Source organism: Lemur catta, chromosome 8 (assembly GCF_020740605.2).
Source record: "Lemur catta isolate mLemCat1 chromosome 8, mLemCat1.pri, whole genome shotgun sequence".
Lineage (NCBI taxonomy): Eukaryota > Metazoa > Chordata > Mammalia > Primates > Lemuridae > Lemur > Lemur catta.
The window spans coordinates 48652048-48678840 of record NC_059135.1 but is presented as its reverse complement, the minus strand read 5'-3'; the positions used below and the strand labels follow the sequence as shown (position 1 = coordinate 48678840).

General features: G+C 34.6%; 1 protein-coding gene across 1 annotated transcript in view; it reads right to left on the bottom strand.

Moving 5' to 3' along the window:
- Positions 1-26793, bottom strand: part of TTN (titin) — a 269437-nt gene that overhangs the window by 135075 nt on the left and 107569 nt on the right. The window contains exons 111-152 of the mRNA XM_045559324.1: positions 25921-25968; positions 24614-25018; positions 24086-24148; positions 23603-23680; positions 23359-23436; positions 22670-22756; positions 22353-22433; positions 21258-21338; positions 20776-20859; positions 18432-18515; positions 18129-18209; positions 17903-17983; positions 17666-17749; positions 17311-17412; positions 16741-16875; positions 14684-14764; positions 14419-14496; positions 14107-14190; positions 13863-13946; positions 13519-13602; positions 13214-13297; positions 11890-12105; positions 10873-10941; positions 10588-10662; positions 10291-10383; positions 9480-9557; positions 9083-9277; positions 8783-8866; positions 8528-8605; positions 7903-7986; positions 7566-7649; positions 7274-7357; positions 6774-7070; positions 5144-5218; positions 4284-4358; positions 3609-3646; positions 3482-3536; positions 2798-2875; positions 1786-1854; positions 1533-1637; positions 1120-1389; positions 265-345 (exon numbers count right to left, since the gene is read on the bottom strand). Coding sequence (XP_045415280.1) covers positions 265-345; positions 1120-1389; positions 1533-1637; positions 1786-1854; positions 2798-2875; positions 3482-3536; positions 3609-3646; positions 4284-4358; positions 5144-5218; positions 6774-7070; positions 7274-7357; positions 7566-7649; positions 7903-7986; positions 8528-8605; positions 8783-8866; positions 9083-9277; positions 9480-9557; positions 10291-10383; positions 10588-10662; positions 10873-10941; positions 11890-12105; positions 13214-13297; positions 13519-13602; positions 13863-13946; positions 14107-14190; positions 14419-14496; positions 14684-14764; positions 16741-16875; positions 17311-17412; positions 17666-17749; positions 17903-17983; positions 18129-18209; positions 18432-18515; positions 20776-20859; positions 21258-21338; positions 22353-22433; positions 22670-22756; positions 23359-23436; positions 23603-23680; positions 24086-24148; positions 24614-25018; positions 25921-25968 — 4350 coding nt within the window. The remainder of the gene's footprint in view (positions 1-264; positions 346-1119; positions 1390-1532; positions 1638-1785; positions 1855-2797; positions 2876-3481; positions 3537-3608; positions 3647-4283; positions 4359-5143; positions 5219-6773; positions 7071-7273; positions 7358-7565; positions 7650-7902; positions 7987-8527; positions 8606-8782; positions 8867-9082; positions 9278-9479; positions 9558-10290; positions 10384-10587; positions 10663-10872; positions 10942-11889; positions 12106-13213; positions 13298-13518; positions 13603-13862; positions 13947-14106; positions 14191-14418; positions 14497-14683; positions 14765-16740; positions 16876-17310; positions 17413-17665; positions 17750-17902; positions 17984-18128; positions 18210-18431; positions 18516-20775; positions 20860-21257; positions 21339-22352; positions 22434-22669; positions 22757-23358; positions 23437-23602; positions 23681-24085; positions 24149-24613; positions 25019-25920; positions 25969-26793) is intronic.

Below are 26793 nucleotides of genomic sequence, written 5' to 3'. Positions count from 1 at the left end.
CAAAGAAGGAAACCTAGGTTCACTATCTGGTTAAAAGGGATATTTGCTTTGGTCGTTTTAGGTATAACAATAGTGACTTCTTTTTTGGGTAGAATTTCCTCTGGACCCTCAACCACTTTTAAAGATATTAGTTTGTTTTAGAAATTCTGAAAACACAAAACACAGAAGAAAAACATCAAGTGGAATGCAAAACTTGTACTTGCAAAGAAACCAAAGTGCTACTGTATGTGAAGTTAGGGAAGTAATTTTTCACCAACAAGATACCTTTAGCTGGTGGCTCTTTTCGAGGAACAACTTTAGTGGGTGGCTTTTTTGGAGGGATGATTTTCTCAGATATCTCAGGCCCTTCAAAGATATTAGCATTTTGGTTTAGAATAAACTCTTGAAGTATTTGGAGCATTACTACTAAAGTTAGTACAATGAGGGCTCACAAAATACTTTATCTATTTATATTTTTTGAATTCATAATACACCTGCTTCCAAAAGAGATTTGATTTTGCTAAATATCATCTATATTGTAGATTTACTATGTACATACACATATTCCTTCATATTACACACATATTAGTTTGGGTACTGAAAAGAACTTATTTGTGCTTTGGTTTATCCTCAGAATGTAGTAGAATGTAGGTACCATTACCAACACTTCACTTCCTTAATGTTACTTCTCTAATGAAAGTATCATAAAATGACAAAAGCTTCTGATAAGTAACTATCAGTTTGTGAACAGTTAACTGAAATGTTAACAAAGCAGTGGTTATTTTGCCTGAACATGTAAATTCCTCAGTGAACTGAGGAGTTTCTCTTTTTACTTAACTGATGACACTGGTCAGTTATTTTGGTACCTGCAACAATTATGTAATCAGATTACAAAAAGAATCTCCAAATTCATACAGTGAACTTAGATAAGTAGATATCAAATTTACTGTCTTGTCTACTAAAATTACACTCCGTGTGGTTAATCTCTACTCAATGTTAGTCTTTGTGCCAAATAGTTTAATCTCATGCTTAAAATATTTCATGGGGTTTCTAACGTTCCAAACTGAACACAAAATATATTTTCAAAGGAAAGTTAGAGCAAGACATAAGAATTTGTAATATCTGCAAAATTCCCTATACCTTTAGGTGGAGCTTTGGGTTTTTCATATACTTCCACTTCTTCAGCCTCTAAAACTTCTATTACTCTATGGACTTTTTCAACTTTGTGTTCTTCTTCAAATCTAGGTTCTTCTACTTTGATGAATTCTTCTACTTCATGGAACTCTTCTTCTTCGAAATATTCTTCAACTTCATGGAACTCTTCTTCTTCAAGAGCTTCTTCCACTTTTGCTTCTACTACTTCTAATTCTAGTCTTTCTTTTACTATTTCCTCTTTGCGGACAGTTCTCCCTGAAAAAGCATCTATTTTAAGAGTTTTATTTTTTTAAAACACAGAAGAAACAAAGATGTAAATTCAAAATATATTTTTAAAAAACCTGAAAAGAGGCTTGCATGCAACAACACATGAAAATCCAAGATATTTCCCCAAATACCTTTAGCTGGGGGAACAACTTCTTTTTTAGGCACAGGGACTTTCTTTTCTGGGATTTTCTTTTCTGGGACTTTCTTTTCTGGGACTTTCTTTGGTACTTCGGGCACTTTAAAGATACAGTTTTAATATTTAGGATAGTCAAGAGCAAGGTTTCAAAGACAAAAAAACATCAAAAACAATCAAGACAACAAAACATAAAAGTTTTAATGAAGAAAGATAAAAGAGGAAGTTCAGGTTTAAAAGAGAAGATGTACCTTTGGCTGGGGGTGCCTCTTTTTTCTGAACAGGAACAGGTACTTTCTCCTCAGGAACCTTCTTTGGCACTTTAAAGATATTAGGCATTTTAGTTAGCTGACAATGCTCAATAATAAACACGAAATAAAAACATCAGAAACAAATATCAACATTACAATAATCAAAGCGTCTAAGAAATCACTCTGTACTATTAGACAACAATTTTAGAGGCAATAAAGATATTTCCTAAATCACTCATTTATGCTAACATACCCTTACAAGAAGACATGTCCACAAAGAACTTGTGCTACTCTATTTTTTTTTTAATAACAGAGATTACCAATATTGGGCCTACTTCTACTATTTTTAATTTGATGAAGGCTGTTTTTGAAGTGATTACCATTATAGAGTACTTAAGCTCTGACACAGGCCTCATGTTCTGTTGGGCGCTATTGTTTTTGCTGAAGAGTTTACTGTAATAGGGACAGCATAATCTAATTGCTTAAGAACACTATTTGGAGCATTCACTGAATTAGGAAGCAATGAAAATTAGACATTTTGTAATAACTTTGAATGCTTAGGCTAAAGTTTACAAAAGGGACATGAAGCTCTTTAAAATAGTTATTATCCAAGCATTAAACCAGATTTTTTTTCTATGAAACAATAAATATAGTAAAAATAATTATAATACATAAGAAAACTCTATTTAGGTAATGGTATAAAATCTAGAAATAGAATGGATGGGAAGAGGGATCCATTGTTACACATATATGTATAGAGAGATGTACTATCACATTAAAATTTTCAGCTATATAAGAAGCTTCTAGAATAATTCACACACAAATACATACACACATAATCATCCATTAACATTCTAGAAAAGATTAAAGAAATGGAATGAGTTATGTTTTTATTAGTCCTTAATCAGTTTGCTATTTAATTGACTATAAGAAAGCAGTGATATAAGACATATTTGGTTTTTAGAAAGAAAATGAATGTGAAATTAAAGATATTAATCAGGATTTGCTGTACCTTTAGCTGGTGGTGCCTCCACTTTTTTAGGAACAGGAGTAGGCACTTCAGGTACTGCTTTCTTAACCACTTCAGGCACTTAAAAGATATTTCATGGACATTTTGAAAATGACATGCAATGAACAGAACAATAACACCCATATATCAATAAATAAACAACACAAAACATTGATTTATTCTAAAAAGATATTAGCAATCTAAATAATAATGATATATTTGGAGTATATATTTGACTCTAGAAGTGTGAAGGATGTTACTTAGAAATCTTATAAGCAAACACCCTATCAATTATGCAAATAAATGTCATAGTCTTCAGGAATAAATTAACACTTATTCTAAGAAGTGAACACTTTCACCACAGGAATAGGTTCCCCCCCACCCCCAACATTAATATTGAAAACAAAATTCATGATTGAAATATAGGAGGAAGTATTATACTAGGACACGGTCAGAAAAAATTAAATTGCCAATAACAGAAAAGTAATCTCTCAGTTGCACTGCAGATGCTGCACAAAAATGGGAAAAAAGGGACACATAACTTCATGTGCCAGGAATAATTAATAGCCAATTTATCACTGATGTGATGTCAGAAAAGTATAGTGGTGAATGCCAGATTTAAACCATTCTGAGAAAGATTTGGAACACCACGTATTTTAAATGTTTAACCAGTAAAAGCGGCTGTACCTCTAGGTGGTGCCACTTCCTCAACCTCCTCTACGCTAGGTGGTTCTTCTGGAACCTCTTCTGGAACCTCTTCTTCTGGAATCTCTTCTTCTGGAACCTCTTCTTCTGGAATCTCTTCTTCTGGAACCTCTTCTTCTAGAATAGGCTCTTCAGGCTCCTCAAATACTTTAAAAAGATTATTATCATGTAAATTATTTTTATAATTCTTCTGAATATTAGACTAAAATGATATATCTGAAAACTACTCAGCCTTCCAAATGCTTGTGGAAACTATTTCTTAAAAAAACAAAACAAACAAACAAAAAAAAAACCTATTAGGTCTCCAAAACATGTTAGGCCCTTCCCAGTATTTTAGATCTGGAAAGAACTCCAGAGAATTAAGTTAAAATTATTATTATTTTTTAAAATGGAGGTGGGCTTGTTTGAAGTCAAACAGTCACTTAGAGGTAGAAGTTAGATTTTCTGCACCAGTTATTGATGCTTAACTAGAATTTCTCTTGGAGAAGCTTATTTTATAATTGCCAACCAAGTCATTTGATGGAAAATCTCCCACAACAAATACAGTTTCCCTTTAAAAATTCTCATTAAAATAAAACAAATAACAAACAAACAGGCTGAACATGCAACAAGGAGACTCAAATAGTATTAGTTTGCCTGCCCAGTTTCTATTAGGTAAATAATAATTTCTTTTGGAGTCTGAATATGCTTATTTACTGGGGTGACATGTACAATTACCTCCATCAAATATTAGACAATGATAAGACTCTAAAATGCTATTTTTCTCAGAAAGCCATCTATCTACCTTCAACTGGTGGAACTTCCTCTTCTTTGGGGAGAATGATTCGCCTTTCTTTCACTTTCTTAGGTACCTCAGGAACTTAAAAGATATTGATTGTTTTAGGCATTCAAAATGCAAGAACCAAATAAGAATACATAAAGACCAAGTTTCCCATTCTCAACACAGAAGAGTAAATATCACATTCACAAGATAGAACATTGACATTTCACAGGACCAGTTAATGAAAGAAGAATAAAGAGATTTTTGGTTTAAGATTAAGGGTCCACTAAAGAGACATTCCATCTTTTACTGGTAGAGCTTCTATTTTTTTTTTTAAGACAAGAAGTAGATACTTCAGGGACTAGTTTCTTAGTTACTTCCGGCTCTTAAAGATACATAACTTCAGTATTTTTATTTTTAGAAACAACCATACATAGAGAAAAAACATAAAATACGTCAATACAAGTAGAAAAATTCACATAACACAACTGTGAGTTTAACAGAGTCACACTGACGAATGTGAAGGACAGACCACACAATGCACACTTTATGTTGAACGTCCTGTGTGGATAGCACCATAGTTCAACATCAGTGCAGCAACCACATCCTGTTACGGGATGATGTACCTTTGGCAGGAGGAGCCACTGGTTTCAGAACAGGAAGAGGCATCTTCTTTTCTGGTTCTGGTTTCTTAGGTATCACAGGTTTCTTTAGTACCACTTTAAAGATATTATTTTATTTTATAATTTCAGTTTCACAAACACAAAGACAACAGACACAACAATAATATAAGTTGCATTAATGCATACTGAAACACGATGTTTTGACTTTTACAGGTGAAGGAAAGAAATGGCAGTGTCTACTTGGCTCGGGAAGAGTAATACCTTTGGTCAGAGGAGGCTCCTCTTTCTTGGGAATGACCACTTTCTTCTCTGGCACTTTCTTCTTAACTTCAGGCACTTTAAAGACATCATTTTATGACAAGAACTTATTTTGAGGGATTAAAAAAGAGAGAAACCAAGAAGTTCCCACACACAGAAAGACCAACATGCAACAGTTGCTCAGGACAGGTCTGTAACTCAAGTTGGGATCCCAAATATTAGGATCTGTAATTAGGATTTGTAGAACAAGGGATCAGCAACATATCTGATTATCAGAGGAGAGATGCTATCATTTCACCCATTGAAATTTCACTAGTAATTTATGAAATCATTGTCTTTAAAGTATTTCTGAATCCTTGAAATCCAATAAAGGATCAGCTTTATCTTGTCATTGATTATATGACTATATAGCCTGATGGAAGGGTTTTGCTTATTTTAAGCAGTGATACCATCACCTTGTGCAGAAAATGGTACTGAGCTTTAAGGCATAAATATATTCATTCTGTCTTATACTATGAGCTGATTGAATATGTTAAATTTGGATGCTATTTGTTCAACGATAGACTACTTTTACACCTTTATTTTATCCTCACAGAAATATCTGAGCCCACTAGGAGTGATATTAGTATAACTACTTCAAACATAGGAGAGGAGCTGGAGGCTCAGATTGGTTAAAGGGCTTGCTCAGAGTAACACAACAAAGTACAAAGTCAAGGCTAAAATCAAAATCAGTTGGGCTACCATTTATATATATGTATCAGAAGACATAAACTATTACTCAGTGTTTAGATAAATACATTCATCTTTCTTTTTTTCTTTTCAGCCTGATGTTACAAAGGTCTTTAATATAAACAGGTGAAGAATGAACTTTAAGAATATTTATTTATTATATTTTTCAGGTAATTCTTTTTCATAGATAATTTTGCTTTGCAAAATAGCCACATGAAAATTATGACATTTAATAAAATTATAGGAAATCAGGTAGAACTTTTGTGGCAGTTTTGGGAAAATACTTCCTTTCATCTTTGTTCTTGAATATTGCTTTGCATCCAATGAAAAGAAAGAGATATCAATGTTCTTGAATATTTTTAGAAGTAAAAATGTAATTATGCAATTGCCCATTTTATAAATGTAATTTTTCCTAAAATTCAGTTTCACCATAGTTTATCTGGCGAGGCTATGGGTATAAAATGTGTATTCACTTTGGGAAGGTGTACCTTTGGGTGGTGGTGGAGGTTCCACTTTTTTAGGAGCGGGAACAGGGACTTTCTTCGCTGGTACAGGTTTCTTTGTTACTTCAGGCACTTAAAGACATTTCATTTTAAGACATTAAAAATCACATATACGGTGTTATATATATATAACAAAAAGACACATGAGAATAAAACCACGAACAAGTAAACAACATTTCATAGCATGAAATTTGAAAAGACATTTAGATAATTTACAATAGACAGATACACAAGGCAGACACACAATAATAAGAGACACACATCTGGAACGTTTTTTAAGATTCAGATGGTAGACAATAAAGAGTAAAGCATCACAGATAAAATTAGAGATGAACAAAAAGATGAAAAAGCAGAATTCAACACAAAAGAGGCCTTGATGTCTCCAAGAAGAGCTGCTATACCTGGTGCAGGTACTGGCACCTTAGGTTTAACTTCTGGAAGAACTTCTTCAGGTACGACTTCTTCTTCCTCAGGTACATATTCTTCCTCCTCGGGAGGAACTTCCTCTTCCTCAGGTAGAATTTCCTCCTCTTCAGGAGGAACTTCCTCTTCCTCAGGTGGAATTTCTTCTTCTTCAGGAAGAACTTCTTCTTCCTCAGGTAGAACTTCCTCTTCAGGAGCAAATTCTTCTTCAAATGGAACTTCCTCTTCCTGAAGTAGAGCTACAGGAACTGGGAGTGGTTCACGTTTCTTTGGCACTTTAAAGATATTTATTCAATGGTACAAACATCACTTTTATATAAAAATATTCAAGACAATGAGAAAGCATGAAAAGCAAATATTCTGTGATCATAAAGCATCAATTACTAACATAAATATTAAGCATTAATAATGGTTAGTGAGGCTGTGTAACACCAGTTAGTTTCCCTTTCTACCCTGCTTCTGCCAGAGATTAATGTACCTTTGGGTGGTGGAGCTTCCACTTTTTTCGGAACAGGTGTTGGTTTCTTTTCTTCTGGGATGATCTTCTTGGGCACCTCTGGCACTTTAAAGATATTATTTTTCTTTAAGAATGTGTTCTTTTATAATGTCTTAGAGTAATAGATACGAAAAAGAATCACAAAATATCTGACATATTTATAACCAGACAGATGCTTTTAGAAAATACATAATATTATGGGGGGATTTGCATGTGAATGTACATAAATGTGAGGTTTTTTTCCCCATGCACTATAAATGATGAAACAATGTACCTTTTGCAGGTGGAGCCTCTACTTTCTTAGGAGCCGGAACTGGCACCTTCTTCTCAGGCACAGGTTTCTTGGGTACCTCTGGCACTTTAAAGAAACAATTTAGAGAAAAAATTTATACAACAAAAATATTGACTCCAAGCATAGTTTCAAAAAGATTAGGATAAGGTAATAAAAGTACGCCAAAGAAATTCCCAAGAAGAATTTTATTTTTAAAGAAAAATCTTTTGTTTTCCCTAAAGAGTTGCCTCCTTGAAGAGCATAGAATTGAACCAGTTACATTTTTACTCATATGCAAATACGAAATAAAAATTTTTTACAACATTGAAAGTTCATGTACCTTTGGCAGGTGGGGCTTCCACCTTTTTAGGAACCGGGACTGGTACTTTCTCCTCGGGCACAGGTTTCTTGGGCACTTCGGGAACTTTAAAGATACCAAATAGAATTAGTGTCACATTTTTCACCCATGAATAAGAATTTAAGGCCAGCAATTTCAGGCCTTAATTGAAGCATCACAGATATTTTAATAATTTCACTTTAAGATTGAAAGTTATAATAGCCACAAAACAAAGATCAGAAAATACATGAAAATTAAAATAAAAAAACACCAAAACAAAACCAAAAAAAAAAAAAAAAAAGAAAATACATGGACTGGTGGTAAAGACAACACACAATGCCTGGGAAATGATGGTTTTGTCAATTTTGATACTGCCAAAAGAATTTATTTTACACGAAAGAATTTTCCACTAAAGAGGAAGAGCCACGCGTTAAACATAAGCATGCTTTGACGGTAACATTCAGAGATAAATGTGTGGCAAACTGCTCCTGTGACCAGCTGAGTGGTTCTTGTCTTGGCATTAATACTGTTAATACTGTCATGGGGAAAGGACTGCGATGCCTCGCCAAGTTATACTACGTGGGTGAATGATTCTATCAGGCTACTGATGGATTATAGCAGTATGTACCTTTAGCTGGTGGAGCCTTCTCTTTTTTAGGAATAGGCACAGGAAGTTTCTCCTCTGGCTTCTTAGGAACCTCAGGCACTTTAAAGATATTGTTTATCGTTACGTTTTATCTACTAGTAACAACACACCCACATAAAGCACAGTTCACATTTCTTAAAAGAGCAGCACACACAAGGTTTTGTACTCAGAAGACAGTTAATTATTTACAGGCAGATTAAGTCTCCTCTAGACCCATCATTACGACTGGCGGTGTACCTTTTGCTGGTGGGGCTTCCTTCTTCTTGGGAACAGGAACAGGTTTCTTCTCTTCTGGAACAGGTTTCTTGGGTACTTCAGGCACTTTAAAGATATTAAGAATGTTGGGAATGTTGCAGAAAATATATAAAAATGTGAAAAGCAGCTGCAGAAATCACACTTCAGCATTTAAAAATGTCTGCTTCTAAGATAAGCAGAATTGGCCATCCCTGGTGCCAATAACCCCCAGAATCTGACCAAGTCAGATGTTCAAACTCCAAAGAGGCGGCTGCATATCCCTGTGCAGGAGGCATCGTCTACCTTTGACTGGTGTCACTGGCACCACTTCCTCCTCAGTTATGATCTCCTCTTCTTCGTGAACGTACTCCTCTTCTTCATGAATGTACTCCTCTTCTTCTTCAGCATATTCCTCTACGTGGGTTACTACTTCCTCTTCAAAGGTTTCCTCTTCAAAGGCAACCTCTTCTGGTTCAAGTTCTTTAGGCACTTCTGGCACTTTAAAGACATTATCTTTAAGTTGGACATTTGCCCACTGCTCAGCAAAATTAAGACACTTTAGAAACAGAAGCCAATTTATAGCAGAAGAAAGAATGGGCTTTACCTTTCCCACAAAAGAATTTTACATATAGAACTAAATATGACTTTAACAGCAAAGAAGACAAACAAACAATACATGAAAATGAGTGGCGTTAGGTACCTCTAACAGGTGCTGCTACTTCCTTTTTAGGGACAGGTACTTTTGCTTCTGTGACAACCCTCTTGGGCTTCATGGGCACTTGAAATATTAAGTATAAGAAAATTTTATTGTCAGAAACAAGCCACCCAGTCAGTGCTTGCTTTCTTTTACTTTAACTAGATAGAATAATATTGAAGCTGCCTCTAATGTGATAGATATGCAATTATTCATCTACAAGAAACTTTATGTTTTCCAAGGAAAGGATTCTGAGCTGCATAGAAATATTAAATATTAACATATAGAAGTACTCTGTAAGTATGCAGTAGCAGAGCCCCAGTGTGAAAGGATGGTTAGTGCTCAAGTATCTCTGCTTGTAGGAAACACCCTTTCTTGAACATTTAAAATTACTTCTGGGTAGATTAGTTCCTAAAATAGTGGGGAAGTTATTTCATACTTAGTATAAAAGAGGAAAAAAAATGACTGAACACTAAATTAAACAGTATTCACTGTTGTATCATTACATCAATCTAGGGAAATCAGGAATATGCCAAATCGCCACTGATTTTAAATTCAAACATACTATTTTATATGTATTGTAGCCACGTGGCAGTACACAGCCATTGTATAAGAGGCTGTGGATATATTTTGAAATAATTTTTCCTTTTAAAGGTAACATTATCTTCTTATTTTATATTTACAGATTTTTACATCCAACATTTTGGTAACAATTAACTTAAAAGATATGAAACAACAAAATAAAGCAAAGCATAGCTACATTAATTTCAAAAGAGGCATCATAAAAGACCACAATCTAGGAAGGAAATTATTATACCTTTAGCAGCTGGTTCAGTCACCTGTTCTTTTTCACGTTTGGTAATTGAAATATGTATTTTTTCCTCAACAACTTTCTTTGATTCTTCAGTCACTTTAAAGATATTAATTGTTAAGGACCATTAAAACCAACACCATGAATACCATGTAATCAATACACATAAAAAACTGACACATAAGAATCAGGACGATAACAATCTACTCAGTAAAAACAGAGAACATCAGACGAGAGAGTAAAACACGATCACAGAACGTAAGTAACAAGGTTGTTTTTGGTAGTTATAACTTCGTCATGTACCTTTGGGTGGTGGAGGTTTGAGTTTCTTAGGAATGGGCACTGGTACTTTTTCTTCAGGGACAACTTTCTTTGGCACTTTAAAATAACAATATTAAGATATTTTAAAACCCGAACCAGATTTCTCAAGAGCAGTAAGAACAAAAAAGTTAAGAAATACAATATACGACATAATATTCCCCCCTACACACATGATTTGTACACTGCCATATCAACATGTATGTATAGCATGACAGACATATAGGAAACAAAGGTCTCTTACAACTGATCATGTTTTGCACACTCTACCTTTAGCTGGTGGGGCCTTTGGTTTTGCGGGAACTGGCACAGGCTTCACAGGGACGGGCTTCTCAGGTTCTTTAAAAGTACATATGAGGTATTTAATGTTAGACTTTAGAACATAAATCAAAAATATTTCTTAAGTGGCATCAACTCTTTTATCTACAGTCTATAGAGGCAAGAATCAGAGATCCAAATAGAACAAGCTCTAAAAAATCTAAACAAGCTTATCTTGCCCCTTCTTCCTTGCTACTTACTTCAATTAGGTAATTGTGACTCTCTCTTATGTATCTCTTACATATTAAATTTCTTGTTTTACTTCAGGTAGACAAAGTCATGGCTAAATCTCCTCTCTCTGTAAGATTGGTTCATAAAGCTATCTGTAAAACTACATAGAATGCTCCCAAAGTTAGGCTTATGAAACATCAGAAATCGAGTAAGTGAAATAATATTGACTCATTTCAAAAGAAATTTATTCTTTGAGTAAAATAAATCAGTTCTTTGGAACCAATAAACTATATGCTTAAAAATTTGGGCTTCATTAGGTAAAACACAACTGTGTGTGTGTCATCCGTCTTGTCTGACTTTACTTTTGAAACAGGCGTCAAGTTTCAATGATGGGAACCCTGAAGGTGGTATGTTTTCTTAATAGCCTATTACGCTTGATAATAGCACATTTCAGAATAAGGGATGCTCAGAAATTTTTGATCATGTACTGGAATGATCATGGGCACTTGAAGGTAAACTTCTAACATTTTTGAGAAAGAAACTTGGGGGCATTTGCTATTTTGCGTAGGAGCAAAAATGAGGGGGGAAATAGATTATTCCCAGAACCCAAGTATAAAAATAACCTTAGGATTTACAGAGATTTTTTTTTCCTAGAATCTATCTAAGAAAAAAATTCTGAATTTGCAAAATGAAACAAAGTTCTTTCCATATTTGTTTGGGCATCCAAATTTTTGTCTTTTCTAGAAATGGAATTTGCATGTATTTAATGTTGTTTTGCGTTTGCAGTTTTGCTCATACCTGTGATGTATTCTTCATGCTCTTTATACTCTTCATAATGTTCAAACTCGCGTTCTGCATATTCTTCATACTGGTCATATTCTTCTGTGGGCTCATACTCCTCAAATTCTTTGTAATCATATTCTTCATATTCCTCATATTCCTCTTCCCGTTGTACTGAAACGGCTTCTTCTTCTCGGGCATAAGACCATTCTTTCTCTTCTTGTATAGTCACTTCTAAAATAATATTGACAACAGAGAGCATTTTACTTGAAGCCCAGTTAGACATAGAGTAACAATGTGCTTTGATTTTATTCCTTTGTGATGGCCTCATGTCCTAGTTATGGGAGACCCTGACTGTCCTTTGCTGGTCAGTATCATAGGATGTACATTTAGTAATTGTGATTGCAAATGTTAGATTCCCTGCCTTTCATCAACAGTAGGCCAATAAAGTATAGGAGTCAAATTGGGAACCGGCAGGCAAAGAGTTGTACGGTTTCATACTTATTAATAAACTAAAGCACGATCTCCCTTTAGTGGGATGAGGCTCTTTTTGGAACTTCAGTGGACACTTTTTCTTCTGTTATAGCTCTTTTCCTCAATTCAGTTATTTTAAAAGAGTCATTATTAAAAAGTGAATTGCAAGATTCTGAAAATATATGTGTTAAGAGAAATTTTGTACAAATAGTCCAAGGACAAAGACAGCCATTACCATGCCTGTTTCAACTTTCCATTTAAACGACAAGAAAAATCAATTGACTTGGAAATAAACACGGTCTAATATACATATAAATACTTTTTTAAAGCTACTTAATGCTTCAAAGACATTGAATTATTTTAAGAAGATCAAGTAGTGTTTACAAGAGAGTTATAAAAGACAACTAGACAGCATAGTCAATGACTATTGAGCTACATATGTAAGCATTAGCCAGAAACTTGTGTTACAGAAGTAGTTTCTTCACCTTCATTTTAAGACATTTTCATAAGCTCTAATGACAGAATGTAGAAGATGTAGGACTTAAAAAATTAAAATTTTCATCAAAGATTGCCACATAAAACAAGCATTTAGGCAGATGAATTTAGTATATGGACAAATAGATGTATTAGAAGACAAATACATTTTAAGGAAAACTATCTACATATGTTTGGGAAGCTTTACTTTTTTTTTTAGGAAAAAAGAGTACTTTCTGGTAATTAGAAATGTTTACTTTTGAAGGGACATGAAATAACATACTTTTATTCCTTTATAATATACATTTAAGTTATTTTCTCTAATGATCCCAATTACACTTGATTTGTTTCAATATCTAGATGCTTATTTGATTTTTTTAAAGAGTCAGTATACCTTTAGCTGGTGGTTCCTCTTCTCTTTTAGGTTTGAGTTTTGGAACTTTTTCTTCTGGGACAGCTCTCTTAGGTTCTTTTGACACTTTAAAGACAGATTTCACTTTAAAAAATTGTTTTTCTCATTCAAACCATAAAAAGGCAGTCATACAGTAGTCACCCAAACAGAAAAGACTTGACATTTACATTATTTCAAACATAAAACAACTATAACAACGACCACGAGAACCAACACCCGTAACCAGTGTATTTGGTAAAGAGAATAAGACAAGTGCAATATTGTGTGTAGTGAAAGGGCTGATGTACCTCTTGCTCTTGGGGGCTCTTCTTTTTTAGTTACAGCTACAAGAACTTTTTCTTCCTGGGTAATTTTCATGTGCCTCTCAGTCACTTAAAAGATAATTTTAGGATTAGGGAGTTATATTACTTAAAATGGGGTTTTAAAAAAAATACATTAGCCAGAAAGTACTGTGATTTTAGAATAGAAGAATTTACAAGGCACATACAAATAAACATCACACCCAAAGACACCACTGCCACCAACATAGACTAATAAACTACATGTAAGAGGTGTGACCCAAAAGACAGCAGCAGAGAGAAAAAAAGCAAGACTTAAGTTTCCAGTTTTTGTGCTGGAAGAGTTTGTTTACCTTTGGCTGGGGGAGGTTCTTCGACCTTAACCACTTTCGGAGGAACCCTTTTTTCTGGAACTGGTTTCTTTGGCTCTTCTGGCACTTAAAAGATATCAGGCAACATGGTCAAACATACAATATGAAAAACACTACATGTAGACACACTTATTTTCTTATTCGTGTTATAAAAATTTGAAGAATGTATCAATTTAAGATTTAAAAAGACAGACATTATTGAAGAATAAAGTAAAATCCAATATACCTTTAGCTGGTGGCACCTTTTCCTTTTTAGGAACTGCAACAGGAACTTTCTTTTCTGGCACAGGTTTCTTAGGTGCTTCAGGAACTTTTGAAAGATTAGGTTTAAGAACATTAGTTTGTATTACATAAGAAGTGACACCGTTTTGGGGCTTAGAAGTCACTTTTTGAAAAGATCACACATGTACACAAACATTAATGACTATACCTAGTACAAATATTCATATATATGTGCTGACAAAAACTTAGACAGTTATGCAAACCAAAGGCAGAATTATATCTATCAGGACAAAGTGTGTCTCATTTCTTGTTGTACCTTTAGCTGGTGGAGGCTCCTCTACTTTAGCAGGAATTTTCGGTTTCAGAATAACTTTCTTCTCATGTTTCTCAAGCACTTGAAAAAATTATAAAATACACTTGTAGAAATGTCCAGATTTCTTTTCAATACACATACAAGGAATCTTTTTATTAGACACAGCATGTATCGACACTGGCAACATAGACGATAAGTTAGCTACAAGAGAGAGTAAAGGATGGGACAAGCCAACAGAGGGATAAGACTAGTTTAAGAGTTGCTATACCTTCGGTGGGTTCAGCTTCCACTCTCTTAGAAATAATGTGCAGCTTTTCTTCCACCACATATTCCTCAGGTGCTTCCATCACTTTAAAGACATCAATTTTAAAGCAGGTAAATTATAGTGTTTTCTCTTGTTTCATGTTAGCTGCAACTTATTACTTCAAAGAGTAATTAAAATTGCAAATGTTTAACACTCACCAAATCCCTGATCATTCTCATTTAAGATACTCAATGAACATTTTAATCAAGGCATATACCTTAACAAAGAGTACGGGAACTTTATTTCATTAATTTAATTTTCAAGTGTATTGTACAGATAATAATGCTTATATTAACAGGAATAATAGGACAAGGACGAGACAAAACCAACTCTAGTTGCTAAATTAATAAGAACACAAGAATTTGAAGATAAGTTTCACAAATAACAGAACATTGTAGATGTGAAGGCTGCAGGGCAGAAACACATAGTTGAGGATTTAAACGTGGATTTTAAGACAATAATTCATGTTTTTTTCTCCCAGTTTGTGGGGAAGGTGTGGTAGAAGAGGCAGGAGATTTTACATGATTTTTGAGCCTATGTGTATGAAGTTAATTACAGAATAGAAAAGTCTAGTCAAAAACACATACGCTTTTTACACTGAAAGTAAACCTAATAGGCCACCCCTCTTTTTGCTAAATCTTTTGGGCTTAACGAACACATAATAATATCATAGAGTGTCTCTCCTTTTAACTAGAGTCTGGGATGCTGAAAAAATTTATAACATACAACAGTGTTTAAGAACTGAAATCAGGCCCATTCAATGAGAACTTTCCTTGTGTATTTATTATGTTTGGTTTTCTAAACATTTTTAGAAAAGATGGGGTCTTCTTCAAATCTACCAGATTCCTGACTTATGCCCAGCATCACGTGCTTCCAGAAAGCACAACAGAACGGATGGGCTTCCTGCTTCCTCTTGGGAGTCATGCCCCATCTTGCTCTATTCCAAGACATTCCATTAAAATTGTGCATCCTGAATTTCACATGGACTTTTCTTCCAAGTGAAGAAAGGGGGTGCGGGGAACCACCTTTTATTAGCCAGAAATATACTTCAGGGCATCTAAGTGTACTACAATTCTATTCATCTTTTCATTGGGAAGAGAGTTAATTTGTTAAGAAACTTGTAAATTTCCCTTTATAAGCAGAGCTACATTAGAACTTTCTTAGGAAAGTTCTTCTGGATATATAGGTTTAGCTGGAATGCTGGATTTTAGCAGGAAACCTACGGGTGCCTTAATTCAGTGAAAAGGTATCCCAGTGAAGTAAAGTTTGTTGGCTCACTCTTAAGAAACAACAGAGAACTAGCATCATAGATATGGGAAGATCTGAATAATAAGTCAATCTGAGCACAGATATTACATAATTATTTTCTCCATATGTAAAATATAGGAAAGCCCTATGTGTTAAGTGTTTCAGACTCACAAATGTGGCCTTGACTCCTGGAATTTAAAGAAGTAATATATTTTCTTGTTCATTTTTAAACTGAGTCAGGACACATTAGTGATTTATGCAATCAATTTAATGGTTATAACTTGCATTTTAAAAATGAATAGAACAGAGTAGAAAACATCAAAATTTTCTATTCTGCAAATGGGTGTAGGAATATAATATAAAATATATTTTTGTCTCTGGTAAAAAAAATATGTTTGAGAAAGACTGGTTAGACATTAGACTACTAAGGTGAGGTTTATGCCAGCCTCCTGTGCGGAAGTCAAGTGCTGCCTAATGAGAGGATCTATGTATATGGAGATAATTGCCCTCATTAATTGCGTATAAATATAAAGCCTTCTATTCCATATGGGCCAGTAAGAAGGGATGGACAAGCAAGACATTGGATGTTTAATATTGTATGATGCTTCTGAATCTTGTGTTTTGATTAAAAGATACGTTGAATGAGGCCAGTAGATGTTCACTGAATTTGTGCCACTTTTTTGTTTCACTCTTCATTAGTTTGATAAACAATCTGTGACAGAAAACATCTCATCAAGACTCCAGATCATCTCTAGCTTATTTGCATTGTTTACCTTCATATTCTGTAACCTCCACTTCCTCTTCTTCCTCCTCTCTTTCCTCCTCTCTATAAACTGAAACGGACACTCTTTCCTCTTCTTCTGAATAACTCCATTCCTCCTCTGTGGATACAAGGTTTAATTTAAATTCTGTAAGCTGAGATATTGATAGTAGCCATGTATTCAGTACAGATGGGTAAACAGTCCTTCTGTCTGCTTAGGGCAGAGCTTCACAGTACTTCCTCAGCACAAGAGGGAGAAAGCTGACTTAAGATGAGGGCAAGTACAGCCCAAGACTGAGAAGCATATTCGAATTATGTCCATAGTGTGGCCACTTTCAAAATTATCACATTTTCAGCACCCCGTTCATTTTCTTATCAACATAAGATAATAGAATGATTCAAGACCAAAGTGGACACAAAAGACTCAGTCCCAGAAGGCTACAACAGTAGACACATTCTAATACCAACATTAGGAGAAATAACAGATCAGGACAAGTTCTAAGGTAAACAATCACATCTGGAAAGAAGAGACCTCAAGGAAACACACATCAACTCCTTTCTCCTTTCACTTTTAATTATATACCTTCGTGCCGGGCGAGTTCCACTCTTTGAGGGACTGTGACGGATAGTTTTTCTTCGGCAACAAATCTTTTTTCTTCTACAACAGTTTTCTTAGAAACTTCAGCTTTAAAAAAGCATTAAAGTTGAAGTTTAAAGTCAAGAATTTTAACAATTCTCTTTGTAGTTTGGGGAAGATTTGCACAGTACACCACTTTCACTAGCAAAATGGGAAAACAAGTTACAGATCACGAGGATATATACACACAGACGTTCCATCGGAAGCAAGACAAAGGTTGAGTACAACAGGAGAACAGATAGACAAAGCAAGAATTCACATGTCAAAAGATTTTTTGTCGGAGGACTGAGACAAATCCTACCTCTGGGAGGTGGGGCTTTCTTAGCGACAGGAACTGGCACTGGAACTTTCTCCTCTGGGACAGGTTTCTTGGGAGGAGCTGGCACTTTAGAAACATGATGCACTTTTAGAACTTTAATGTAATCTCACTAAAACCCAACACAAAACACAGATATACATCCACGATGCACTCATATCACAGAACTAACAAAATCAGTGGCACATAAAGATGGTTCTTGGGAAGATGGAGAGACAATACCTTTTGGTGGTGGAGCTTCCTCCTCTTTCCGAGGCACAGGTCTTTTTTCTTCAGGAACTCTCTTCTTTGAGATTTCTGGCACTTAAAGGGTAGTGTTTAATTTTAAAATTCTCAGAAAGGCAAAATAAATAAGCAACATAGAACTAGCAGGCCCATTAAAGAAGACATGCAATTAAAGAAGCTTGAAGGAAAGACAAGGTTATTTCATGGAGATGGGATTAAGTACCTGCTGGTGGTGGAGATTCCTCTCTTTCAGTAATAACGGTTATTTTTTCTTCTGTGACAACTCTCTTCTGTACTTCAGGAACTTGAAAAGACATTTTTAGAATTGACTTTCTATTTTCCAAAGTAGCTAATGTACAGTTATCTTGTAAAAAGTAGACAGGTGGACAGACATTTTGTTGAATTCTCACTCATGATAAAACATTCATTTTGAATTCAACTAACCAAGTTAACAGATAATTAAACACAAAATGTTTTGCACTCAAGATATAAAAATAGGGCTTCTTTACTAAGAAAGTCACTGTACCTTTAGCTGGGGGAGCTTCCTTCTTCTTTGGAACAGGAACAGGAACCTTTTCTTCAGGGACAGGTTTCTTTGGCACCTCTGGGACTTAAAGTTTTGAAATAGAATGTTAATCTAGACATATGTCACTTTTATGAATGGACATAGGCACAAACATAGATCTTTATGTAGTTCATGAATATTATTATAGATTATCTATGCATCAGCAAAATAATGCAGAAAATTAAGCTAACTATAATGTGATCAAGGTCATAGTGTGATTAATGTTGCAAATAATGTTTTAGAGGCATTTTGACAATTAAAAATGAGTTATGTAACAGAAAGATATGTGCAGAATTCATCCTTTAATTGTATATTGGTATGCTTTTGATAAAAACAAATGAGTCCATGGTTATACAAACAATCTAGCATGTGGATATAATATATAGAAAAACTTCTTTATGCTTTGTATTGAGAAATGAGGTATATAATGATAGTGAATTTAATTTATCTAAGCCTAAGAAGTCTTACAATAGTTGAGCCTATATAACTTAATTTCCTTCCCCCATTTCTCTTCTGATTTTTTGGGGGGTGTGTCTGTAGTGTATTCAAAGCTCAGGAAACACTTATTCTAGACTAAGTCTCTCAATCTGACACCCATGTGTCGATGACTTTGGGGAGTTCTGTGTGCAAAATTTTGTAGGTATGTTCATATGTGCTTTTCTTTAAGGGGCTCCGTCGTTTTCAACAGTGTCTCTGACTTAGAAAGTGTTTATAGTGGATTTAATTTATTTATTCTAAGCATTGATAATGTTGACTTTCTTTTTTTTTTGAGACAGAGTCTTGCTCTGTGGCCTGGGCTAGAGTGCTGTGGCGTCAGCAACCTCAAACTCCTGGGCTCAAGTGATCCTCCTGCCTCAGCCTCCTAAGCAGCTAGGACTACAGGCATGCACCACCACACCCGGCTAATTTTTCTATTTTTTGTAGAGATGGGGGTGGGCGGGGTCTTGCTTAGGCTGATCTTGGACTCCTGAGCTCAAGCAGCCCTCCTGCCTCTGGCTCCCATAATGTTAGGATTACAGGTGTGAGCTACCGTGTCCAGCTGATACTGACTTTTTAATCAGAAAATAAATTTTAACAGCATGGCAATAATTTTTTTCATTTTAAATAAAATATTGGCAGCTTTTGTGAACCCCTGAACCTCCACGCTTTCATTTATAATATCTTGGTGTAATTTTATAGATATACATTTATATATGCATATATACTGTGTTTATACATATATACATGCTACTATGTGTATTTTTATGGATAAATGAGAGATGCTTCTGTCTCCTTCAGGAGTAGTCAAATAGCTTTGGTATTAGTATTAGTTTTACTACTATGACATTTGTATTTAATGATTAGATAATCAAAATAATTCTGAAAGAGCCCAGAATTTAAGAAAGAGAGAAGCAGATTTGATTCAGGAAGAAAATAGAAACACTGGGAAATCAAGCAAAAGGGAACACTATTCAAATGCAGGATTTCAGTAAGTCTAGTTTCTCTTAAATTGGATGATGTTGAATGCTTGCTAAATCTCTCTATAACTGAACACATGTGTGCAGCTGGAGCTTCATTGGGTCGATAAGATAGTATCTTTTATCACCAAAAAAAATCCCAAACAGCAAACAAACAAACAAAAAAACAAAGCAAGGGAATAGCGATATACCACAGTAGCACATTTGAATTCAAACATGGGTACATGAAAGGTACCTGATTATCTAAATTGCAACATTAATGGCAAATATCAAAGTTCAATTAGTGTCTCAAGAGACCTGGTAAAAGAAAATGTCACCAATCTGTATGTCCCCTACTATTGAAGACTGGCCATTATTGACTTGTGAGAAGAGGGCAGTTTCTGGCAGCATTGTGTACATCTTTATCTGGGTAACATTTCCATTCTGCCAAATAATCTCCAGTTGTCACTGCCTGCCTCCAGCTCTTCAAAACTCATTAAAGTGTTTTTATTAAGAAAAAGTCATATTTATGAGGGGTGAAAGTTTTTTTTTCTGGAAACATGTCTGTAGAACACAAATTTCACAAATATTTCTTCGTTCTCTGAGAGGGAAGATCTTTATAAAAATTTGAGATAGTAGTTTGCCATAGTTACTTCTTTTAATAACACTTTTTGGTGGTGCTTTAGGAATATTCAATATCATAAATAACGAATGTCATGAGTACAGCCCCAAAGCTGACAGACATTAAAAACACAAGGAACATGTAGAAGAGACCAGTTAGAAAGACAGTGTAGTCCATACGACGACCGCATAAAGCAAAGAGCTGGCATTTGGAGCGAAGGGTGTCCCCACTATCAGTTCTGGTGTACCTTTTGGGGGAGCGGCAGGTTCCTTCTTGGGCACAGGAACTGGCTTTTTCTCCTCTGGCACAGGTTTCTTGGGAACCTCAGGAACTTTAAAGATAGCATTGTTGGAACAATGTGGAATATTCTAGTCTCCTTCTCAGACATTTAAGATTACATTAAAGCACAAATCTTCACTAAGAGTGTAAGAATTAGGGAGTAATTTAACATGTTCTACTTGAGACAGAAATGAATGCTAAATGCCTCAATACCACATAGACATTACAGACATTACAGGAAGCAGACAAAGACCCAGTTAGTGTGGTCTGGAGTTTAAAAATGTTACTGATACTTGCATAACACCTTACCACAAATTAATGAAATTAACAAACAGAATTAAATATATCACAGAAGGTTTACAGATGCTATTTTGTTAATACAAAGATCTCACAGAAAAAGATACAAGAAGGCCGATGCTAAGAATTGTTTTTCCAAAAATATTATTCTACCTTTGGCTGGTGGGGGCTCCACTTTTTTAGGAATGGGAACAGGAACTTCTTCTGGAACTGGTTTCTTAGGTGGCTCGGGGACTTTAAAAGAAATATATTGTTTTTGAGAAAGTGTGCATTTTGGTGGCAAAGCATATGTTGTTGTAAGACTTTGAATTAAAAGGAAGAGTACACATCCCTTTTTTATGCCAATTGAATGCAAGAAAAGAATGCATTAGAAATGAGGGCAAATGGAGATGTCTGAATGGCCAATTAGAACATGTGACTGTTATCCCCTTTAACTGCAGGAGCCTCCACTTTCTCTGGAACAGGTAGGAGCACCCCTTCTTCAGAGGTGCCAGTGCCTGTTTCTCAGAAACCAGCTTTTTACAAACATCAGTACTTTCTAAGATAATTTTGTAGCAATTTGACTTTTGTAAGGCAGTTGCATGAAACCAATTGCATTAGATTTTTTTGTATCTTAAATGTTAACAATTTGGCTGGGAAGGAGGGGGCAGAGCCTTGGTCTACAATGGCTCCAGGTGGGTGATGTAAATGCTCCTTCCCACCCTGGCTGCCAACATGACTTCATGGTCCCACAGTTGGGAAGAGATGTGCAGTAGCACAACATTATGCAGTATTCTCTGCACACAGATACAATAGCGGGAAACAACCTCAGAAACATAGGTAGTAGTAAAATGCAGTAAAATAGGAGGCAATGAGTTTTGAGTATTTCTCAATATTTCAAAAATATAATTTATTTAGTTGTAAGTTTACATAATTTAAGTTTTAAGTTAAACCACTGCATTGGCAAAATTCTTGAAAATTTAACCATAGGCTCTGGTGAGCTGGTATGAACTGGCTCCAGGATGTTCTATTTCCAAGTGACCAGTCACTAGATTGCAGGCTCCTTGAAGCAGGGACTAGAGCACTACTTCTTTTCATTCCTCTCTCCTGTGCCTTCCTCATGGGCCTCCCATCCCCCATCACGTCCTTTGTACACAGCGGTTATGAGTCTGTTGACTGCGACTAAATCTATTATTTCACTTTAACATAGATGTTTACTCTAGAATTTATATGACCTTTTATCAAAAGATTTAAACTTAGATTTAATACCTTTAGGTGGTGGCTCAGCCTTTTTGGAAACAGCAACATGAATTTTCTCTTCGGTAACAGTTTTCTTTTGTACCTCGGGGACTTTAAAAAATGTACATTTTAATTACTGATATGCCATGTTGTGGGTGGCAATTGTAATTTACAAAGAATAATGAAATAAAAATTAAAACAGAGACAAACATGAAATAAAAAAGATGACAGAGAATTACAAGGAGACACAAATGCCTACATGGTCATAACTTAGATAAGAAAAAGAGGTATAAAAATCAGTCTGAAATCTTTCCATTTGAGCCCCCAAATTCCGGTTTGCCTTATACCTGTGACTGACACCTCCTCCTCTGTGTGAGAAGCAAAGAACATCTTTTCTTCTGAAATAACCATCTTCTTTGTATGCACAGCTGGTACTTTAAAGAGAGTATTTCATATTAGTATTTCATTTTCCAGGACAAGACATCAGATCAAACACATAGATTGTACACTATATTTAAGTCTTTAGACACAGAATGAGTGGGTCAGTATGATAGCTTGAGAACAAGGTTAGCACTGACAAGAAAACAAATCATGGTTTAATCGATAGGGACAAACAACCCATGCAACCTTCATCAAACATTATTAAATGAGAATCAAATAGACACAACTTCTTCACACACAATGTTGTGTTTTGCCAAATCTGTTAGGGTCTATTGATATAAATGAGAGGATGGGGAATATTATATGCAATGGAATGCATTGCATAGTAAAGTTAGAAAACTACCAATTAAATAAGAAAACTTCCTTAAATAAAAAAATATAATTATGTAATTTTAAGCAAAACTAAAAACAAAGATAAAGTTATTGTTTACTTAAATTATACATATGTGCAACTCAACATAAAATTTGAATTACATAAAAATGTGCTTTTTTCGGTGGTTTTAGATTTGTGAACTATTTAGTAATAAATGTACACATGTCCATACACATAAATAAAAATGTTTAAAACTTGTAGCTGAAAGACAAAGATGTATACCTTTCACTTCAATAACTTCTTCCTGTACTGGAGTCCGGGAAGGTTTTTGTGGAACAATCTTCTTTGAAACTTCAGGTACTTTAAAAATATGTACAAATATATTTGTATTGTGAAGAATATTGCTTTGCACAAAATTTTAAAATATCTTAGTTTAGATGACTATATAAATAACTAACATGTGAGTATATATCAATAAACAGATTACTTGTGCCTATGGTACTAGGAACGTTTTAAATGATAATACCTTTGGTGACTTGAACTTTTTCTTCCTCCATTCTTCGGGAAGTCTTTTCAATTTTTTCAATTACTGGCTTCTTTGTAACTGCAAGCATTTTAAAGAAATTGCAGTACTTTTAGAATTTCTATTAAAATTCTCTATCTATGTGCATATATATGTTTATACACACATATATGTATATATACATATATATCTTTTTTTTGAGAGAGACAAGTTTGGTGCTTTGAACTTTAGGAACAAGTTTCTGTACTTAAGATATTTTGGTTATATTAATTTTAAATTTACCATAACAATCTTTTTATCATCTTCGTATTTTTTTCATTAAATGAATTAGATAGAAATTTTAAGAAAAAAAATTCATTGATACAATAAAGCTTAGAGAAGAAGTTGTGCCTATTGGATTTAACCGGTGACTTATACATCTTTGCCAAACAAGCCATGATAATGATGTTGATGCTCTAGTCTATTTAAATAATTCCAATTACTTACTTTTAGGAGGTGGTGCTTCTTTCTTTACAGGCACTTTGGCTGGAACTTTTCTCTCATGTGATTCTTTAATAAAAACACACGAATAAGAATGGATGCTTAACTAGGTAAGTTCTCTTAGGTTGTGCTAATTGCAAATGAGATAAATTAAGGATAATCTATAATTGTGTGGTCTTGTATTTGGGATCATTATTTCTAACATAATTCTTAGTGCTGGGTTTTGAAGCAGGATCAATCAGAGAGGCAATAAGGCTGTGAAAGTAAAACTTGAACTTCCACATTAGAAAATAGCACTTAGCATTTAATCTTAGGCAGAGGACTAAATGATTTAGCTTATAAAGTCAGAACATGAAAGTGACTCTGAAAATGACTCTCTAAAAGATTAAGTTTTAAAATATTTTTTTACCTTAAAACATCTAAGATCTTTTCATGTATTTCATATAAATTGCAAATCAGGTTCATAACACTGAAAATATAACGAACTGAACAAAAACGAGAAAAAGAGGGTCAAGTCACCCAATTTGTACATACCTTCATAAACCTCCTTTTGAACTTGAATTACTTCCCTTTCTTGGTAAGTCTCCTCCCACTCTTCCTCCCCTTCATCATAACCTTCTTCCCTTTCATAGTATTGTTGCCCTTCTTCAAAATCTTCTTCCCATTCCTCATGAACTTCCCTTTTGGCTTCTACCTTGGTCTCTTCATAGTCTTCATCGGGTTCTTCATAATAAGGTTCTTCATACGGCTCCGTGTATGTTTCTACTTCTAGTTCATCGTAAGGTTCTTCAAAAGACTCTATGAAGACTCTCCTCTCCTCATAGACTGCTTGCTTTTTCTCATACACAGGTTCTTTTTCTTTGTGAACCTCTTTTTTCCTGGTTATGGTTGTTATTTTTACTTCTTCAGCTTTAGAGGATACATCAATGATTTCAGGAGCTAAAATAAATAAACAAACAAACAAACAAATAAATACATACGTACATAAAATATTAGAATATTAGTTACATGAACCAACTACTTCACTAAACAAAAATCTATGTAGTCAAACAATATCAGTGTTTCAGATCTCAGTGTTTTATTAATAATTTGTCATGTTTTTCTTTGTATTGTTTCCATTTAAATTTTTGTTGACTATGGAACACAATAAAGAGCACCAAGATGCATTCTACTCTTGATTTGAGGATTTTTCCAGTGTGAAAAAAATAGATTCAATAAACATTATCAAATGGACACACCTTCCATTGTCCTATGGGAGCTCCAGTTTGCCAGACCCCTAGTTTCTTCCCATGGACTATTTTAATATCTGATAATTTCACAGAATTTATATTAAATGCTTATGTGGTTAACCTTTTTTAAAAGCTCCAATTATTCTTCCAAACACACTTCTAATTCTAAATCTACATTTTGGAGTATCAAATAGAGCCCTTTGGTCAGCTTAATAAAGACAATATTTAAAATTATGCAACCAAATCAATTAGTTGTCTTTCTATAACAGATACTAAAAGCTCTTTAGGGTTTCCATTGTTTATATAATCCTTAACAATTGTGTTAACCACAATTAAAAAAGCAAGGGATGGCCCCTCCCTTTCTAATTCTCCCTGCTTCTTTCCCGGGGGCCACTGCACAGAGGCAGCTAAACATCCGCCTGGGTTTCCTTTCCTGGGATAGGAGCGACACGCAATAGCCATCATGTCTATGCTGGATTTAATATAACAGAAGAGACTCTACAACATTACAAGAAGTTGGACACCTAATATTTAAAAATAAGAATAAATTGCAAAAGTACAAATACCAGGAATAAACAGAATAAAAATATTTAAGAATTTATCATTATTCACCTTTTGCTGGAATTAAGGCAGTAGGAGGTGGGGGCTTCTTGAAAACCTCTGGAAATTTAAAAACATAAAATGAGTGTTTATTTTTAGATTATGCATGGTTTAATGTCCACTAATCCTGTGCCTCGTCATTAGTCATTTGTGTGATCCCTTCCAGGGATCATCATAATGCTTTCATAATTTCCAAAGCGAGCTCACTAGAAATGCTATGCAATGCTGTAGTAACAAAAATGCAGAAAGGCCCTAGTTTGATTCAAGTTCAGATTGATTGAAAATAATTTAAATTAACATGAAACATGAAGAGAATATTCAATATGTCTAATGCTAAAAAATAATGCATATTTGATTTTTTCAGTTATTAACTATAAAGTTCATAAAATATTCATGCTTTTTGAGTTTCCTCTTACTCCATGATGTCTCACAGATGTCCACTCAGAAAAGTCTGAGTGATGAATAATGCCTTGTGCTCTTATAATCTCCTTCTTTTAGGAGGTTCCTGTACTGTAATCTTAGTAAAATGGGTTAAAACTATTTTGCTTAAATTTAGTTATTCAATTGTCTTCCTAAAACCCTTCCAGGACATATTAAAAATTAAAGTGATTAGAATTGATCCTCCTTCAAAAAAGTATTTTTTCCTGCAAATATTGACATTTAAATCACATAAACCAGGCAGGATCCTGAGTGGGGTGGAAGCAGCCTCTCGAAATTGGCACCAACCCTTGAGCACCTACTGGTGTGATGAGATCAAGACCAGCTGTTGGGCACTGCCATGCTCATTGCAGTGGCACTCATAACAGCCAAGTTATGGAAACAACTTCAGTGTCCATCAACAGATGAATGAATAAGGAAACTGTGGGTAAATTATCTATCTATCTA